This window comes from Periophthalmus magnuspinnatus, chromosome 16 (assembly GCF_009829125.3).
Source record: "Periophthalmus magnuspinnatus isolate fPerMag1 chromosome 16, fPerMag1.2.pri, whole genome shotgun sequence".
In the NCBI taxonomy this organism is placed as follows: Eukaryota; Metazoa; Chordata; class Actinopteri; order Gobiiformes; family Gobiidae; genus Periophthalmus; species Periophthalmus magnuspinnatus.
In genome coordinates this window covers 267376-287493 of record NC_047141.1, presented here as the reverse complement: position 1 = coordinate 287493, position 20118 = coordinate 267376, and the positions used below count along the sequence as shown (strand labels likewise).

At 43.6% G+C, this 20118-nt stretch overlaps 2 protein-coding genes across 2 annotated transcripts in view; one reads left to right on the top strand and one right to left on the bottom strand.

The window, feature by feature from the left end:
- The window catches only part of atp2c1 (ATPase secretory pathway Ca2+ transporting 1), a 52941-nt gene extending 50827 nt beyond the window's left edge, over window positions 1-2114 (bottom strand). Inside the window, exon 1 of the mRNA XM_033980882.2 lies at window positions 2110-2114. The gene's annotated coding sequence lies outside the window, so the exon portion shown is untranslated. The remainder of the gene's footprint in view (window positions 1-2109) is intronic.
- Window positions 1-20118, top strand: part of pik3r4 (phosphoinositide-3-kinase, regulatory subunit 4) — a 42480-nt gene that overhangs the window by 2227 nt on the left and 20135 nt on the right. Inside the window, exons 3-14 of the mRNA XM_033980971.2 lie at window positions 3153-3322; window positions 4111-4484; window positions 7082-7215; window positions 8492-8702; window positions 9027-9377; window positions 13836-13889; window positions 14424-14558; window positions 14826-15047; window positions 15241-15414; window positions 16286-16431; window positions 17113-17316; window positions 19458-19656. Coding sequence (XP_033836862.1) covers window positions 3153-3322; window positions 4111-4484; window positions 7082-7215; window positions 8492-8702; window positions 9027-9377; window positions 13836-13889; window positions 14424-14558; window positions 14826-15047; window positions 15241-15414; window positions 16286-16431; window positions 17113-17316; window positions 19458-19656 — 2374 coding nt within the window. The remainder of the gene's footprint in view (window positions 1-3152; window positions 3323-4110; window positions 4485-7081; window positions 7216-8491; window positions 8703-9026; window positions 9378-13835; window positions 13890-14423; window positions 14559-14825; window positions 15048-15240; window positions 15415-16285; window positions 16432-17112; window positions 17317-19457; window positions 19657-20118) is intronic.

The following is a 20118-nucleotide window of genomic DNA, read 5'->3' as shown; positions in this document are numbered from 1 at the left end:
TAATTTAGATCACCATGTTACCATGTTGTACATTTAGGGCAAATTGTTTTGTGGGAATTGTTGTGTGTGGGGGATGACGTAGGCTTGTGCACAGGCTCGTACTGATAACCATAAGGAGGGTTCATCTAAATCCTCTTCAGGCATGTTTTTGATGAGGGAGCAATGTTATAAAATGGTAGAAAGCTACAAAAAATGCATTTTCCATAATAACCCCTTTTTAAGTGGGGGAATAAATTCCAAAGCGAGTAATGAAATCACAGCGAATAGAAGAAAAACTGATTTAAAGGTTCATTATGTAACCTTTCTGGTAGATGGTCGGCCACCTTAGTGTCACCATGGAAATGTTATTGCATTGCCTGGAATGTTCCACAGTATGGGTTTAACCTTGTATATCTTAAGATAGATAAGATAAGATAAGATAAGATATGCCTTTATTAGTCCCACAGTGGGGAAATTCCAGTATTGCACCGCACAGTTAAAGAACAGAAGGAAAATGGTACATGCAATAAAACAAGATAATAGATAAATAGCTTAAAATAATTAAAAAAAATAGACTTGCATTAATTTTATTACATGTGTTTTTGCTACTGAAAAACACATTTTAAAACATTCATTCTTACACACCACAGATCTGATCTGTAACTAGGCGTGGCAGATTCTCTATGGAGATAGATATGTTTAATGCCATAGTGAGGAACATTATGGCCAAAGTGATATGATCTCCAAAGACACAAGCTGGTGGCTGACCCTTCACCAGAAAAGTTTCATAGTGCAGCTTTAAATTAGAAAGTTAGTTCTTAGTTAGATTTACCAAAGCTGGTGCACTATAGTTTTGTCCTGATTTTATCCCCTCTACCTAATTCTATCTCTGCCATTCTCTTTCTGCCTCTTTCTCTGCCCCCCTCTCTACCTCTCTCTGCCTCTCTGTCTCTGCCCCTCACTGTCTCTGTCCCTCTCTCTTGGTCCCTCTCTCCCTGCCCTCTGCTCTCTCTCTATGTCGCTCTTTTCTCTCTCTCCGCCTCTCTCTGCCTCTCTCTGCCTCTCTCTGCCTCTCTCTCTATGCCCCCCTCTCTCTGTCTCTTTCTGCCACTCTCTCTCTTTGTTGTTTTTAGGCAAATATTCACTCATTTTTAATTTGAACAACATGTCAACATAGTTTAAAGCAACATGTTCCAATAAAGCTGGGACAGGGGCATGTTTACCACTGTGTTACGTCACCTTTCCTTTTAACAACAATCAATAAGCATTTGGGAACTGAGGACACTAATTGACACTAATTATTGAAGCTTTGCAGGAGGAATCCTTTCTCATTCTTGCTGAATATACAACTTCAGTTGCTCAGCAGTCCGGGGTCTCTGTTGTCGTATTTTGCACTTCATAATGTGCCACACATTTTCAATGGGAGACAAGTCTGGACTGCAGGCAGGCCATTCTAATACCCGTAGATAATGAAATCCCAAAATTCCTTGCAATTGAGAAACGTTCTGAGATTGTTGGACTGTTTGCTCACAAAGTTGTTCACAAAGTGATGAACCTTGCCCCATCCTTGCATGTGAATGACTGAGCCCTTCGGGAATGCTCCTTTTATACCTAAATATGACACCTGTTTCCAATTAACCCGTTCACCTGTGGAATGTTCCAAACAGGTGTATTTTAAGCATTCCTCAACTTTCCCATTCTTTTGTTGCTCCTGTCCCAGCTTTATTGGAACTTGTTGCAGGCATCAAATTGAAAATTTGTGAATATTTACATAAAAAAACAATAAAGTTTATCAGTTGTGAGTGTATCAAGTGTATCAGTTTGGACATTAAACATCATGTCTTTGTAGTATATTCAGTTAAATATAGATTGAAAAGGATTTGCAGATCATTGTATTCTGTATTTAAGTTTTACACAGCGTCCCAACTTCATTGGAATTGGGGTTGTATCTGCCTCTCTCCGCCTCTCTTTGACTCTCTCTCTCTCTGCTTCTCTCTCCACGCCTCTTTCTCTATGCCCCCTCTCACTGTCTCTGACCCTCTCTCTGACCCTGTCGTAACGGCTAGTGCAGGTGCGGACCAAGGAGTGCAGACTCGGGGCACGTGTTTATTTACAATTCGTGCAAAAGACAGTTCAGACAGTTCATTTATCACACATGGGACGTAGGTAGCGGGAGGCAGACCAGACGGGCGTAGGGCAGGGCAAGAGCAGGAAGACCAGGACCGGAGCGGGAGCGGAGACTGCCAGGACCGGAGCACGACAAGACCAGGGACAGGACCAGGGAAGACTGAGCAGGAGTGATCCAGAGAGCGGAGAGGGCGGAGGGGAGCCGGACGGTGGGAAAAATGTCACTGGTGCTGGCCGGTAGACTGTCCAGTGGGGCAACAACGGTCCAGGCAACGGGCGGATGACACAACGAGGTCCCTGGACGGAAAGCTGTGTCCAGCGGAGCTGCAAGGGTCCCACCAAGGGGGCAGAGGACACGAGGAGGCCCCTGGACGGAGAACATCTTCATGACAGACCCTGTCTCTCTCAGTGCCTCCTCTCTCTGTCTCTCTCTCTCTGCCTCTCTCTCTTTATGTCCCTTATCTGTCTCTCTCACTTTCTGCCCCTCTCTCTGTCACTCTCTCTTTCTCCCCCTCTCTTTGACCCTCTCTCTGCCTCTCTCTCTCTGCCACTCTCTCTCTGCCTCTCTCGCTCTCTTTGCTCCCTCTCTCTGCCTCTCTCTTTGTGCCCCTTCCCTCTGTCTTTCTCTCTTTTTCTGTCTCTCTCTCTCTCTCCTCCTTTCTCTCCCCTCTTTCTGACCCTCTCTCTGACTCTCGCTCTGCCTCTCTCTCTATGCCCCCTCTCTCTGTCTCTCTGCCTCTCTCCCTCTGTCGCTCTGTCTCTGTGCCCCCCTCTCTGCCTCTCTCTCGCTATGCCTCTCTCTCTCCGCCTCTCTCTCTGACCCTCTCCTGCCTCTTTCTCTCTCTCTCTCTCTCTGTACTCCCTTTCTCTGTTTCTCTCTCTGTCTCTTTCTCCTCCTCTCTCTCTAACCCTGTTTCTGATCCTCTCTTGGACCTAGTTTCTGACTCCATTCCTTATCCTCCTCGATCCTGTTTCTGACCCCTTTTCTGCCCCTCTAACCCTATTTCTAACCCGTTTCTGACCCGGTTAATGCCTTGTGTGTCCAGGACCCATCACTGCCCTTGACCAGTCACCGTCAGGAGTTGGAGGAGTTGAAGATTCGTCTCCATTCATGTCATAACTGTCTGCCCTTCCACAAAGCCTCGCTCACAGAGAAGGCTGGGATTCTGTTCAGACAGTATGTGCGGGACAACCTGTATGACCGCATCAGCACAAGGTCAGAGGTCAGAGGGGGCTTAGGCTGGGATTAGACGTAGTTTTAGATCAGGGTTTAGACCAGGTTTAGATCTGGGTTTCAGTATGGGTTTAAACTTGGTTTAGACCAGGTTTAGATCTGGGTTTCAGTCTGGGTTTAAACTAGACCTTTTGACTAAAGCTGACATTCATTCTGGACTAGACCAGGACCAAACAAGGACTAAAACAGGACCAAACCAAATGTAATTCATGACTAAAATGGGCTCAAGTTAGGCCCAAATAACATTAAGTATGAACACAGCCTTTTTCCCACTAGACCACTATTATATGCACTCTTACTACTCTGCTGCTATTTTATGTACTAGCTGTTTCAAACCTGGTTTAGACCGGGGTTTGGACCTGGTTTAGACCAGGGTCTAAACCAGGTTCATCCCTGGCTTTCTCAGATTCCAACTACTATTACATGTACTACTACTCCTACTACATAAATTTCCTTTGCACTGACAGCCTTCTCATACAAAGCCCTTAAAGAAAGGAACAAGCTCCAGACAGGCTGAAACTCTCCTTTGACCCGAGGGACTTCTCTTCACTGTATTTGCACGTGGTAAACTGTAATTTGGCTTTTAATGGTAATTTCTGACATAGTATTCATTTTAAATGAGGAGATGTGGAGTTTTTAAATGAAAGAATGGGAGAATGCATGACTTGATTATGGTTATTTGGATGTATTTTAATTGTTTGTTAACCTGCCTTGGGACTGCAGATGGAAACTTTAGATTAGACTGACACTACTCTTCCCTCTTCCCGTAGGCCGTTCCTGAACAACATCGAGAAGCGGTGGCTGGCATTCCAGATCCTGAGTGCAGTGGAGCAGTCACACAGGTCGGGCGTGCGTCACGGGGACATAAAGTCCGAGAACATCATGGTGACCAGTTGGAATTGGGTTCTACTCACGGACTTTGCAAGCTTCAAACCCACATTCCTCCCTGAAGATAACCCGGCTGACTTCAACTACTTCTTTGATACCTCACGCAGACGCACATGCTACATTGCCCCCGAGAGGTTTGTGGACGGAAGTATGTTTGCCACAGAGAGCGACCAAACCACGCCCCTCGTCGATCTGACTAATAACAACCAAAGGAGCAGAGGCGAGCTCAAGGCCGCCATGGACATCTTCTCTGCAGGTAAAACCACTGCTACTGTGTGTGTATATATGTTTTTATATGCGTATATTTGTGTTTTTTTTTTTGTTTTTTGTTTTTTATATATTTTGAAGAACACCCAGTGACATAGAAACACATACAATATTTACAGCTTACTATTTACAGAGAAAGTTGTGTTGATGTGTAAAAGTGTTGGGGGGGGGGGGGAGTACAGTACGGTACCTGCATTATTCTGTCTTGGTTGGTTTTCTTTGTAAATATGTGTGTGTGTGTGTGTGTGTGTGTGAGTGTATGAGTGTGTGTGCGGAGATAAAGAAGTAATACTAATAATATTAATAATAAAAGTAAAGATAACGATAACAGGTTTTATTATTGCTGTCATACTCAGTGTTGGTCAATGTTGCTCTATGTTAGTTTTGTGGTCCTAATGGTGGTATTGGTTATTTAGATTTAAATGTAAAATGTGTGTGCATGCGTGTCCTGTACAATGCATTAAAAGAGGCAAGGTTTTGGTGAGCCCGCACTCAAGGGGCAGTACCCCCTAGCAACGCGCCCATTCCTTGCTAACCCTAACCTTTTTATGTATTTGTTGTCAATTATTATTATTATTGATTAATAATTAATTTATTATGATTAATAATTGTTATTATTGTGTATTTATATATATATATATATATATATATATATATATATATATATATATATATATATATATATACACATATTATATTATATATGTGTGTATATTTAAATTATTATTTAATAATTCATGTTCTTTATTTTAATATTTAATATGTGTGTTTATATTCATCCATTTATTTATCTCCATCAGAACCACAAATTAATTCAATAAATAAATTAGTTAATGAATAAGGCAATAATAATGACAATAATAGTAGTGACAGCAACAATAGAAACGTGTACATACAATGAAAACAATAACACAACAATAATAGTGGTATACAGCAATAGTGGTGGTATGATTGCAATTATTGTAATAAAGTTTACATAATGTCGTGTGTGTGTGTCTTTGTAGGAATGGGAGTGTGTATAGGAGTGTGCGTGGCGTTCTCATAATTACTATGTTAATGGTGTTATAATAGTCTATTGGTGGAGTTTATGTTGTTGATATTGATGACTGATTGAAAACAATATTGAAGTGGTTTATGAATGGTGTCCAAGTTTCCATGAAAGACGGTATGTCATCCTCAAAGTATGCTGTCGTTTGAGAGGTTGAAATGTGATGGATGAGCGAGTTAGACCAGTGTTTGATGTTTATTGACTGTTTTGATTTCCAGTTTTGTAGAATTATTTTCTTGGCGATAGTTAGAGATGTCAACAAACTGTTTTTATATTTAGGTAGTATGGTGAAAGTTGTAATAATGCCAAGTAAACATAGGGATGGGGAGGGAGGAATTCTGCAGCTCAGAATGTCTGAGAGTTTGTGTGTAACTGTGTTCCAAAAACCCTGAACTGGTGAACATTCCCAGAGTGCATGTAAATAAGTGTCTGTGACTCCCATGGTGCATTGTGAACAGGTGTCTGTGTCTGTTAGTCCCATTTTGAATTTCTTGTATTGGGTGATGTGTGTCCTGTGGATAACTTTGTATTGGATAAATTGTAGATTAGTGTTGGATGTCATTGAGAATGTATTTTTGCAAATTTCTGTCCAGAGTTCGTATGTAGCTGGTGTATCTATATCTGTGTTCCATTTGAGTTGTGGTGCATGTATTATATTGTCTGAATGGATAAGTTTGTATAGTTTGGAAATGAGTTTCTTTGGTTTCTTGATATTCTTTATGTTTTCTAATAGTTGAGGGGGATCCAGGGTATTATTAGTTATATTAATCTTGCTTTGGATAATGGATTTGATTTGTAAGTATTGAAAGCGATTATTGTTGTTGATTTCGAACTGTTCCATAAGTTGTCTAAATGTTATGAATTTATTGTTGTGGAATAAGTGGTGAAGGTGAGTGATGCCTTTTTGTTCCCATGTGCGATAGTGAAGTGGGGTATTATTCATGTGAAAGTCAGGGTTGTGCCAGATGGGGGTGTATTTACAAGGTGCCGTGGAAGAATTGGTTAATTTTAAAGCTTTCCACCAGGCTGTCAGAGTTGTTGAAATGACTGTGTTCTTGAAGCAGTTATGTTTTTTGAGAGTAGTATTCATTGAGGGTATGTCTGCCAAAGAAAGATTTTTGAAGTATGACTGTTCCAAAGAAATCCATGTGTTATTATTGTATGTTTGTCCTGTCCACTTAACTAGATATTGTAGTTGATTTGCCAAGTGATAGTGGATGAAATTTGGTGCTTCGAGGCCGCCTTGTGCTTTGTTTTTTTGTAATGTTGAGAGTTTGATTTTTGCTTTTTTGTTCTTCCAATAAAAGTGTATCATTAATGAGTCTAGTGTCTGAAACCATTTGTCCGGAGGTGTAGCTGGGATGTTTGCAAATAGGTAATTCAATTTGGGGAGGACTTTCATTTTTACTGATGCTATTCGTCCTATTAGTGAAAGTGGTAAGTTTGTCCATCGTTCAAGGTCGTTTTCTATTGTTTTAAGCAGAGGGTTATATTTGTATATTTGTGTTTATATGTGACCCCTCTGGTGTTGTGTGCAGGTTGTGTGATCGCTGAGCTCTTCACTGAAGGCGTGCCCCTGTTCGACCTGTCTCAGCTTTTGGCCTATCGTAAAGGACTGTACCACACCGAACCTGTGCTGATGAAGATTGAAGACCGCTGTGTGCGACAGCTGGTAAGACCTGTGTTGAGGAATTTAGCCTTTTCCTCTCATGTTCGTTAGTTTCTGCTAAGACAAAGAATAAACTTGAAACAGAGATAAAGTTCAGAAAGGAATTTACTCAATCACCCAGTAAGGAGCAATACTTGTACACGGAGTCTGTGCAGCTGACGTTCCCAGGCAGAGACTAAACGTTTACGCCTATACAATGAGTTTTTACACGCATACTATAGTGGGAGGCAACCATGGTTTAGACTTAGCGCCTCTTCGTTGGTGCACAGGCCAGGCAGGCCTCTTGGCACGTTGCACAGTCTTATCAGACTGTGACGAGCATCCTTGTTATCTCTTGCTCCAATTGCTGACACATATTTTGTTGGTTTTACCAGGGTGACCAGTCATGAGTCAGTACATGCCTATCAATAAGTAATTTCCCTGCTTAGTTATTTGATTAGATTTATAGATAGATGTAGAATATGTTGTACATGTCCTGAACATATATCTGCGCTGCTACAATAATGAACTATAGAATCAGAATCAGAATCAGAAGACTTTTATTGCCATAGTCTGTGAACACAGTTCACAAACTAGGAACTTGCTTCGGTGAAAAAGTGCAACATAAGCACACTGAATAAATACAAATACAAATAGCAATACAATAATAAACTATGGCAATGGTTATGCAGAATAGCTTAGCACCGATATTTTTCCTAACACCTGCTTTACAGCTAGTTCAGTCCTGGTTTAGACCTGGTTTAGACCTGGATTTCAATCTGCTTCAGTCCTGGTTTGGACCTGGTTTAGATGTGCTTCAGTCCTGGTTTAGACCTGGTTTAAACCTAGTTTAGGCCTGCTTCAGTCCTGGCTTAGACCTGGTTTAGAACTGGATTTCAATCTCCTTCAGTCCTGGTTTGGACCTGGTTTAGACATGCTTCAGTCCTGGTTTAGACCTGGTTTAGTCCTGTTTCAGTCATGCTTTTCCTCTGCTTTATTTCTAGTTCTGTCCTGGGTTTGTTCTGGCTCTGGCCCAATTCTTATCTCTCAGGTCTCTCGCATGGCTGAGTCCTGGTTCAGTCCTGGTTCAGTCCTGGTTCAGTCCTGGTTCTGATCTGGTTCTGATCTGGTTCTTGTCTCTCAGGCCTGGTTCTGACTCATTTCTTGTCACTCAGCCCCAGTTCTGACACAGGTCTTGTGTTTCACCGCCGGTTCCGACCCAGTTCTTGTCTCTCAGCCCTGCTTCTGACCTGATTCTTGTCTCTGAGCCGTGGTTCTGACCCGGTTCTTGTCTTCTCAGGTGTCTCACATGGTGCAGTTGGACCCAGATAAGCGTCTGTCTGCAGAGGAGTATCTGAAACAGCAGAGGGGCAGAGCGTTCCCTGATGTCTTCTACTCTTTCCTCCAAAACTACATGGTCCAGTTCACTACAGAGTCTCTGCAGCCCACCGATGACCGAGTCCTTCTGGTGCATCGGGACCTGGACCATATACTGGACCGACTTAGCACCGGTGAGACCCACAGAGACCGGCTTTAGACTTGGTTTAGTCCTGGTTTAGTCCTGGTTTAGTCCTGGTTTAGACCTGGTTTAGACCTGGTTTAGTCCTGTATTAGTCCCAGATTAGTCCCAGTTTAGCCCTAGTTTAGTCCTAGTTTAGTACTGGTTTAGTACTGGTTTAGACCGGGTTTAGACCGCGTTTAGACCTGATTTAGACCTGATTTAGACCTGGTTTAGACCTGGTTTAGACCTTGTTTAGATCTGGTTTAGATCTGGTTTAGACCTGGTTTAGACCTTGGTTTAAACCTTTAGACCTTCTCCTGTCTTCTCTCCCCAGGCCCCCCCTCCTCCACCCTGGTTGTGGAGCCCTCCGTCTCTTCAGAGGCCTCCCTCAGCTCTCGGGAGGAGCAGGGCCTCACGGTGCTGGTGTCTCTGCTCACGTCGTGTCTTCAGACCCTTCACTCCTGCGACAGTAAATTGGCAGCTCTGGACTTGGTTCTGAGACTGTCCCCTCGTTTGAGTGTGGATGTGCTGTTGGACCGCATCACACCGTACCTGCTCCACCTGTGCGCCGATGCTATGCCACGTGTACGTGCCCAGGCTCTGCACACGCTCACCCGAGTCCTGGGCATGGTCAAGGAGGCGCCAAGGAACGATACCAACATCTACCCTGAATATATACTACCGGGTCAGTATGCCCTACTACAGTGTATACTACAGATATATACATATGTGTGTCCTACGGCAGTATATACACTGCCTAGTAAAAAAAAGTCGCCACCTGGATTTAACTAAGCAAATAGGTACGAACCTCCTCCAGTGTGTCATGTCACACAGAATGAGTTCAACTAATTACCTGAATATACTGAATGACCAGGTTATTCCATCAATGGATTTGTTCCATCAATGGTCAGACTCTACCATTATCAATGCAAGATCTTGGTGAAAAATTAATGCAACACTGGATTTAAATAAATCTTGTGACATTTCAGAAGCTTATTGAAACATTGCCACAACAAATGTGTGCTGTAATCAAAGCTAAATGAAATATTAGCTAAATGAAAGCTAATGAAATATTAGTGTGTGACCTTTTTTCGGTGGCGACTTTTTTTTGCCCAGGCAGTGTATTACATATATATGTTTATGTGTGTGTCCTACTAGGCAAGGCAAGGCAAACAAAAAGTCATAAATAATCATCATAAAATGAACATTGCAAGAAAAGAGTTCAGGCTAAAAACCTTTCAGTCATATGCATAGCTAAACAGTACTATTTTGAGCCTGGATTTAAACATTGTCAAAGTGAAGGCCTGTCTCACATCTTCAGGAAGATTGTTCCAGGTTTTTGCTGCATAAAATTGAAATGCTGATTCCCCATGTTTACTTCTGACTCTGGGCACGAGCAGGAGGCCGGTCCCTGAAGTCTTCAGAGGGTGAGATGGTTCATGTGGCATTAACATGCGGGAGATGTACTTTGGTGCTAGACCTGAACACAAGCAGAAATGCTTTAAAGTCTATTCTCTGAGCCACAGGAGGCAGTGCAGAGACCTGAGCACGGGACTTATGTGCTCGTACCTAGTTCTTTTCAGGACCTGAGCAGCAGCGTTCTGGATGTACTGCAGCTGGCTTAGCATTCGTTTGGAGAGGGCAGTGAGCAGGCCTTTACAGTAATCTAACCTACTGGAGACAAATGCGTGGATAAGTCTAAGTCTGGTTTTGACAGTATACCTTTGATTTTTGCAATGTTTTCTAAATGGTAAAATGCTGCGGATGTTATTGATTTGATGTGGCGGAAGTTCAAGTCTTGAGTCCATTATTTCCCCTAGATTTCTAGCCTGTCAATTTCTGATTTCTGTCAAGCCATGTTTTGGTTAAAAAAACAAAGTCAAGATTAAAAGAAGAAATAAATTAATTTAAAATATGATTTGTTAGATAAAGATCTGACATTAAGCACAGCAAGTTTCAGATTAGTTTCAGTAGGACTGGATGTTATCTTCTACAGGGAATGTGACCAAAATTTCTCTGATTGGACAGTCTAACTGTCCTTCTGTAAACCAGTCTAGGTGGTGTAACTGCAGATATAGCTCCATCACAGCGCCTCAGCATGATATTATCTTTATCATGACTGTATGTCCTGGGACAGCAGAGGCCCAGGACATACAGTCAGAGATCCTAGCTCTTTGTGATGACAGCTCTGGGGGAAGGCAGGGAAGAGTAAGCAGGTGAGAGTTTGGATGAGGGACCAGTTGAGGGCCGAGGAGGCAGAGCAAGGAGGAGTGTGGGTGAGGGACCAGGTGAGGGCCGAGGAGGTGGAGCAGGGGGGAGTTTGCGTGAAAGATTAGGGGGGACAGGTGGGAGGGTCTTTTGTGTTAAAACAGGCATAAAGTGTGTGCAGAATTATTAGGCAAGTTGTATTTTTGAGGATTAATTTTATTATTGAACAACTACTATATTCTCAATCAACCCAAAAGACTCACAAATATCAAAGCTGAATATTTTTGGAAGTTGGAGTGGGGCTTTTTTAGTTTTGGCTATCTTAGGAGGATATCTGTGTGTGCAGGTAACTATTGCTGTGCAGAATTATTAGGCAAATTAATAAAAAACAAATATATACCCATCTCACTTATTTATTTTTGCCAGGCAAACCAATATAACAACTCAAAATTTACAAATAAACATTTCTGACATTCAGAAACAAAACAAAAACAAATCAGTGACCAATATAGCCACCTTTCTTTACAAGGACACTCAAAAGCCTTCCATCCATGGATTCTGTCAGCTTCTTGATCTGTTCACCATCAACATTGCGTGCAGCAGCAACCACAGCCTCCCAGACACTGTTCAGAGAGGTGTACTGTTTTCCCTCCTTGTAGATCTTACGTTTCATGAGGGACCACAGGTTCTCTATGGGGTTCAGATCAGGTGAACAAGGGGGCCATGTCATTATTTTTTCATCTTTAGACCTTTACTCGCCAGCCACGCTGTGGACTATTTGGAGGCATGTGATGGCAACTTGTTCTTGTACCACTGCTTGAAGAAGGTGTCTTCCAGGAACTGGCAGTAGGACTGAGAGTTGAGTTTGACTCCATCCTCAACCTGAAAAGGTCCCACAAGCTCATCTTTGATGATACCAGCCCATAACAGTACCCCTCCTCCACCTTGCTGGCGTCTGAGTTGGAGTGGAGCTTTCTGCCCTTTACTGATCCAGCCACGAGCCCATCCATCTGGCCCATCAAGACTCACTCTCATTTCATCAGACCATAAAACTTTAGAAAAATCAGTCTTGAGATATTTCTTGGCCCAGTCTTGACGTTTTATCTTGTGTCTCTTGTTCAGTGGTGGTCGTTTTTCAGCCTTCCTTACCTTGGCCACGTCCCTGAGTATTGCACACCTTGTGCTTTTTGACACTCCAGTAACGTTGTAGCTCTGAAATATGGCAGAACTGGTGGCAAATGGCATCTTGGCAGCTTCACGCTTGATTTTCCTCAATTCTTTGGAAGTTACTTTGCGCCTTCTTTTTTCAATGTGCTTCTTGCGACCCTGTTGGCTATTTGCCATGAAACGCTTGATTGTTCTGTGATCCCGCTTCAAAAGCTTGGCAATTTCAAGGCTGCTGCATCCCTCTGCAAGACATCTCACAATTTTAGACTTTTCAAAGTCCATCAAATCTCTCTTCTGACCCATTTTGCCAAAGAAAAGGAAGTTGCCTAATAATTATGCACTCCTGATATAGGGTGTTGATGTCATTAGACCACACCCCTTCTCATTACCCAGATGCACATCAGCTGATATACTTAATTGGTTGTAGGCTTTCAAGCCTATACAGCTTGGAGTACGACAACATGCATAAAAAGGATGATGTGGTCAAAATACTTATTTGCCTAATAATTCTGCACATAGTGTAGTTTTGTACAGGGAAGAGTTCAGCATAGTTGATGCCAGAACTCTTGATTGTGCTATATTGGGTGTGAGGGGAGCTACTTAATTCCTGATCTGATGAGGATTTCAAGATGGTTGAGAAGGGCCATGGGTAAAGGTGGGGAGGAAAAGGAAAGTGATGAGTCCCTAGAGGGAGTAGACGTAGCAAAGACGGCCCAGGGCTGGTTTCTGGGCAGGGGAGGTGATGGAAGTGCTGCTGGTACTGAAACCTCTGTTGGGGCTGTCACAGATGGTTTCAAGGCCTGTGATGAGATGATTTTTTTTCAATTGGGAAGGTGGTGGTGCTGCTGAATTCCTCGCTGGGGGAGATGGTTGTGGTGGTGGTGATGATGACTCCTTCACTGGAGTAGATGGTTGTGGTGCTTGTGGTGACTCCTTCACTGGGGAGATGATTGTGGTGCTGGTTGTGACTCTTTTGCTGGGGGAGGTGGTTATGGTAGTTGCAGTGCTGCTGGTGCTGACACATTGGCTCGGTCTCTGGCTGGTGCAGCAGGAATACATCTCTCATTTCTGTTTTCTCTCAGTGGCTGCCCAGGACCCTGTCCAGGCCAGTGCCTCAGAATGTGGAGGAGATTACCGTATTCGTCACCACTCTCACTCCACCTCTGCTCAGGTGTGGGCTATTTCCCTTGAACAGGTCCTCTCATTTCCAGAATAGATCAAATTTTTCAATGTAGTGCAGTCCTCTGGGTGCAAATGCGTTGAACAGCCATGTCTTCAGCTGAAACAGCCGGGTAAATTTGTTGATCTTCCTTCTGTCTATGTTAGGAAGAGGTTCAGTGATGAATGTCTTAACCTCCATTTTATCAAGCTCCTTGAATAACTTAATGAAATCCCTTTGTTCCGTTCTGGTTTCAACTGCACCACACATGCACAATCAGCTGTTTAACTCCTCGATGTGTTGACAAAACTTTTGGCAGGAGTTTTGTAACTAGGATAGGAGCAAGTTTGGATTCTTCCGTGCCTCACATCTCTGACAGCACCGTCTCCTAACAGCAGTGTACCTCTGACCTTGACGTTTAGCACAGATCACCTGTCTGCTTGCGCTCTTTTGCCAACTTCATTACTCTTGTTTAGGAACAAAAATCAATTTTCTGTTTTGTATGTTAACATCAGTCTCTCACAGTGTACTACAGTATACTACAGTTGTTATATAAATAATATGATATAATAAAAAATATTATTTTATTAAAGTAAACTTTTCTCACAGGAATCGCTCAGCTGGCACAAGATGAAGCCACCATCGTACGGCTCGCATATGCAGGTGAGAGACTGGCCCTTGTTTAGCCCTGGATTAGTCCTGATTTAGCCCTGACTTACCCTTTGTTTAGCTCTGTCTTTGCCCGGGCTTAGCCCTGGCTTACCCTTTCTTTAGCCCTGGCTTAACCCTGGCTTAGTCCCAGTTTAGTTCTGGTTTAGCCCTGGTTTAGACCTGATTTAGTCCTGGTTTAGCTCTTGTTTAGCTCTGGTTTAGACCTGGTTTAGCCCTGGTTTAGATCTGGTTTAGTCCTGGTTTAGCTCTTGTTTAGCTCTGGTTTAGACCTGGTTTAGTCCTGATATTTAGTCCTGGTTTAGTCCTGGTGTAGCCCTTGTTTAGCCCTGGTTTAGCCCTGGTTTGGCCCTGGTTTAGCCCTGGTTTAGTCCTGTTCTAGTTCTTGTTCAGCACTTGTTTAGCCCTGGTTTAGCTCTGGCTTAGTCATGGTTTAGCCTGGTTTAGCCCTGGTTTAGTCATGGGTTACCCTGGTTTAGTCCTGGTGTATCCCTGTTCTAACCCACTCCTCTCCGGGTTCTCCCTCAGAAAACATAGCTCACCTGGCGGAGAGTGCTCTGAGGTTCTTGGAGTTGGTGCAGGAGAACCATGTGAGTAACTGTGAGCAGGACCTGAACGAGGAGTCAGAGGAGGCTCTGCAGCACAGTGACAACTATGACTCTGGTAAGTAGTGCTACTATTACTGCTACTATTACTGCTACTATTACTGCTACTCCTACTACTCTTACTACTACTGCTACTTTTATTGTACTATAAGTTGCAATTATATGTAATATGTTGGCATGCTCTTTCAAAATCAGTCTGAGCTCAGACTTTGGACACAAAACTTCTTTGGAACATTGGGAAGGACAACTGGCGTGTACTCCTGTCCATGTGTGAGTGGTTTGTCATGACATGTGTAATCCCTTTTCTGCTCTGTGTTGTGCCCAGAGCTCCAGGCCCTCCATGAGATGGTTCAGCAGAAAGTGGTGACGCTCCTCTCAGACCCAGAGAACATGGTGAAGCACAGTCTGATGGACACGGGCATCACCAGACTCTGCGTGTTCTTCGGACGTCAAAAAGCCAACGACGTTCTCCTCAGTCACATGATCACCTTCCTCAATGACAAGACCGACTGGCACCTGCGAGGCGCCTTCTTCGACTCCATAGTGGGTAAGGATCATGACTAAACCAGGCCTAAACCAGGACTGAACAAGGTCTAAACTAAGTCTAAACCTGGACTACACCCTAACTAAAGTAGGTCTAAACAAGGTCTAAACCAGGACAAAAACAGGACTAAGCTGTCTCTCTATGACCCTGTCTTTGGCCTCTGACCCCTCTCTGACCTCTGACCCCTGTGTTCCAGGCGTGGCAGCGTACGTGGGCTGGCAGAGCTCGTCCATCCTGAAACCCCTTCTCCAGCAGGGCCTCAGTGACACAGAGGAGTTTGTGATTTACAAAGCTCTGAATGCTCTGACCTGTATGTGCGACTTGGGACTACTCCAAAAACCTCACATCAACGAGTTTGTGTCTGACATTGGTACGAACACAAAACACAGGACAAGCAGGGTAGTCATAAGTATTGAAAATCGAAACTACATCCTCATTGTTTGCAGGTATCAATACTAAAAATGTACCATACTCAGGACAGAAATGAACCTTTCCTGAATGGCTTTATAATGATCTTGAGCTGCATCAGAACAAGTATAAGACACATAGTATACTAGTATATGCCTATGGACCACTATGGAACCTACCTGGACAACTGAGGGATTACACAGATATAAGGCCACATGGGAATAGAAAAGAAAGAACTATCATTTATTGTTGAAAATGACATTCTATTGTTTAAAGAGTGCTTTCATTTCCCACAATGCACCTTGAAATGTAGTGTCCAGGGCTGGTCACTAGACCGGTCAGTATAGACTACATTGCATTGCTAGAGTCAAAAAACATCAGTAGACAGGTCTGTAACTGGACACAACATGGCTAAATGAAGCAGATAGAAGCGCTGGTTTATTGCACTGTTGACAGTCCTTTCATTCAGTAGAGATTAGTGATTCCAGGATTGAAATGATCCAAATTATTCTAGTGAAGGTGAATGGAGTTTAAAAATACAGTGCAGCCTGGGTGCTGTATGATGACATCACAAGGTGGAGCAGAGTGTTTCTGTTTTTCTGTTTGAAAAACGCAGCCTAAATATGCAGGGTTTGTGTTTTAAATGTGAATGAAATAAAACACATCTCCAGGTATGTTTTTGATGAGGAAACAACATTGTAACATTGATCAGAAAATAGCGTAATATGGACCCTTTAATGTCCCTGTGTGTTCCCTCAGCCTTGTTCCTGTTTGACCATTGCAGGGTTATGGCTATGGTAGGGTTAATGTTAACATGTCTCTATTCTCCTCAGCTCCATTCCTGTGCCATCCAAACCTGTGGATCCGATACGGTGCTGTGGGATTCATTACCGTTGTGGCCAAACACCTGAATGTAGCCGATGTATACTGCAAACTTATGCCCCACCTGAGCCCTTTCCTCACGCAGCCAATTATACAGGTATGAGTGTGTCCCCCTCACATAGCCCGTTATACAGGTAAGTGACCAAGTGACCTTTAATAAAACAGCTATTATTCCGAGGCTTGTAATGGTGCCACTGCCTGCCTCATTTCTTGTTGGTACAGTTCACAATGCAGCAAGCATAGGAGATATCTGCTTCGGTCCTAAAGATGGCCAACACCAATTAATGTGTGATGTCACTTCAGACCCATGAATAGCTGTGTTTCAGATGACATCACCATATTCCGCAGGTCAATCATATTTAACACAGATTGTGATGGCTCAAATGAATCCCGGTCAAAAGCAGATTTGTGTTGTAATACAGTGAGGTTTTTGGTCTAGTCACTGACAGAAATTATCAGGTTCAACATTTGTGGATTTACCTTTTGGATATTTCATGGTTAAGTACAGGCACAGGAAAATCTGTCTCTTGCCCCGTTGGGTTTTGAGCATGACTTTAAATGTTGGGAGTGAGTCAAATTCACGGATGTCAGGTGTGAGAGAGTACCAGAGCTGGGGGAGTGAATACGCAGTAGTTTGTCCTTCAGATCTGTAACCAACTGGTGCTACTGACCCTGTCTCTCCCTCTCTTTTTTTGTCTTGTATAATCTCACTTTCTCTTTTTTCTCTAACACATCCTCTCACAGGTTCTCTTGGTTATTCTCTGTTACTCTGCTACAGATTGATAATGAGTTGGTTCTACTGAGCGTGCTCAAAGCCCCTGTGAGTCGCTCCATCTTTGACTACACTCTGCGATCCAAAGACATCTCTAGCCTCTTCCGCCACCTCCTGCTCAGACAAAAGCAACGCAACGGCTCTTTGCCCGAGTGCCCGGCCCCTGAAGACCCCAACATCGCCCAACTTTTAAAAAAACTACTGTCACAGGTAAGAACTAAGCCAGGACTAACCCTGAAGACCAGAATATCACTCAACTTTTAAAGTTACGTATGAGACTGAGACTAAACCACGACTGAACCAGGTCCAAACTAGGACTAAACCAGAACTGAATCAGGTCTAAACCAGGACTTCAAAGTCTCTAGAAAACTGTCAGTCTTTGGTTGTCGTTGTTTTTAAACTTTGGTGAGAGCGACTATAGTTCTCATTGTATCCTCCAGGGGTCAGAGTGAGCCTGTCTCTCAATACTGTGTGTGCGTGCGCGTGTGTGCGGTGGCGGTGTAGCAGTACTTGTAGTAGCAGTAGTGGTGACAGATGTAATGACAGTAGTGGCAGTAGTAGTTAATCAGTGAACTGCAGTTAATGGACTGAGATAAACATGAGAGGTTTAAAGCCTGGGACAGCACAGGAGCAACAGGACCCCTTCAGTGTTAGTTTGCATTTGTTACGACCCAAAGAGATCAAAACATATTTAAGAATGGACACAGGAGAGGGGGGGGAGTTGGGAGGGGGAAAAAACCCTTATCAAACCCCGTGCCCACAAAAAACAAAATGAAAAAGGAAAAAGACCATGGTGAGCCAACCAAAGTAAAATAAGGACGTGCGCTGGGCAGGCCAACCCTGTACAGAACCGTAGGAGCCGCCAGCACACCGCTGTCCCTACCCTAACGGAAAAAAACAACCCATAAACTTCCCCTATGCAAAATAAAGGACAAAAACAGGACGTTTGGACTCACCAGGCCAAACAAAAGAAGCTAGGCTGACAAAAGCTATATGGACCCGGCATAGAGACACCAGCAGGGAGCGGTGCCGGACTCAGAGCAAGCGGAGTACGTGCGCACTATGGCGCAAAGGAGCAGAGACCGGCAGAGAGTGGTGCAGAGCGAGAGCAAGCAAGACGGAATCATGGTATTTAAAGCCCCTGGCACGCGAAACCAAAGCGTCCAGAGTGGGACCAAACAAAAAATTAATTATTTAGATAAAATAGGCAAAAATTCTTAACTAACTACTAACTAGCTAAAACTAACAAAAATGTACAGCCTGTCCTTGAAAATGTCTCCATACTGTGCTGAATTATTTGATATCAAAGACTTTTACTACCAGCTGACTTTTACTACCAGCTGTTGGAGCGGTTGGGCTTTAGAAAAAACACTAAAATGCGAGAAATTGTACCTATGTTGCACAATCTGTCTTAGGGGAGAACCCCCCCTCACATCTTTTCATTGGACCTGGTTGGCAGGACTTTCGTGCCACTTATAGGCTTCCCATATTTTCTACTACAACATTAGACTCATCCACGTGTGTAGGTGTGTGTATGTGTGTGTGTGCGTGCGTGCGTGTGTGTGTATGTCTATGTGTGTGTTAGAGTGTGTTTTATGACCCCTCTGAGTCAAAATATTGGCATCATTTGCTTCAGTTCTGTGTTAATCTTGAATCAGTTCCATTGAACAACAGTGTGGGAATAATTCTCATGCAGACAGAGCCAGATGTACAGTGTGAGCAGCATGTGAGAGTGCATGAGAGTGTGTGTGGTGCGTGTATGTGCGTGTGCGTACGTGTGCGTGCATGTTAGTGTGCCTCAGGAATACATATAATCCTTAATCATCCAAAAAATCTGAATTCCACAGAATTCCACAGAATTTCACTCAAATTTGACTGCACTGGACCTAAACCAGGACTAGGCAAGGAAGAAATCAGGACTAGACCAGGACTGAACCAGAGTGAGTGTGTTAAATATGTCCTTTAACAGCGCACATCTGTGTCACATTAAACATGAAACTGAGGAAGTTGAAAAGACTCTGCACTTTCCTCATCACACAGCAGGTGTAAATGTAAGAGATGTTCAGTCTGTGGGCTGGATGATTTCAGAGTGTAATGGTTCAGTCCTGGTTCAGTCCTGGTTTAGTCCTGGTTTAGTCCTGGTGTTGTCATAGTGTAGTCCTGGTTTAGTCCTGGTGTTGTCCTAGTGTAGTCCTGGTTTAGTCCTGGTGTTGTCCTAGTGTAGTCCTGGTTTAGTCCTGTGTACTCATGTTGTAGTCCTGGTTTAGTCCTGGTGTAGTCCTGGTGTAGTCCTGATTTAGACCCAATTCAGACCTGGTTCAGACTTGATTCAGACCTGTCCTCTCTCTTAGGGCATGACAGAGGAGGAGGAGGACAAACTCCTGGCTCTCAAAGACTTCATGCTGAAGTCAAACAAAGCGAAGGCGTCGATGGTGGAGCAGAGCCAGACTGAGCATGCTCAGAGTGGCGTCATCGACCTGGGCACACTTGGCATCATGGGACGCCAGGTGGACCTGGTGAAGCCGCGCAGCGACACCGATGATAAGAGAGGTACTCCCACCCGCCGAGAGGTACCCTCAGTCTCAGAGAGGTACTCATAGACTGTGCATGTCTTTGGATATAGATAACCCGCTAGCCGACTCATTCTAAACAGGAAGTGAGCGTGGGAGATTTCTCTTTGTAACTGCTGCTGTCAGGCTCATCATACTAATGTTAATATGTTGGTTTTAACCCGCTCAATGTGATCCTAGGATTTTTACTCTTTTGTCTCTATGTCTCTAAGATATGAACATTAATAACAGACCAAGCAGGCACTTTCTTTCCCCAAGGTCACTCACGCTAGAGTTGACAAAAGATTTGATTCACAGCACTGTTAAGCACCCGCTCCCTGTCAAACCAGTGGTGTCGGTGGATAGGGTTACCTTCAGCAGCCTTGCTCCTGATTGGCTCTTTGGTTACTGTTATACTTACACTTGGAATTCCAAATACACTGTGCCTTCCAGAGGGGAGGGG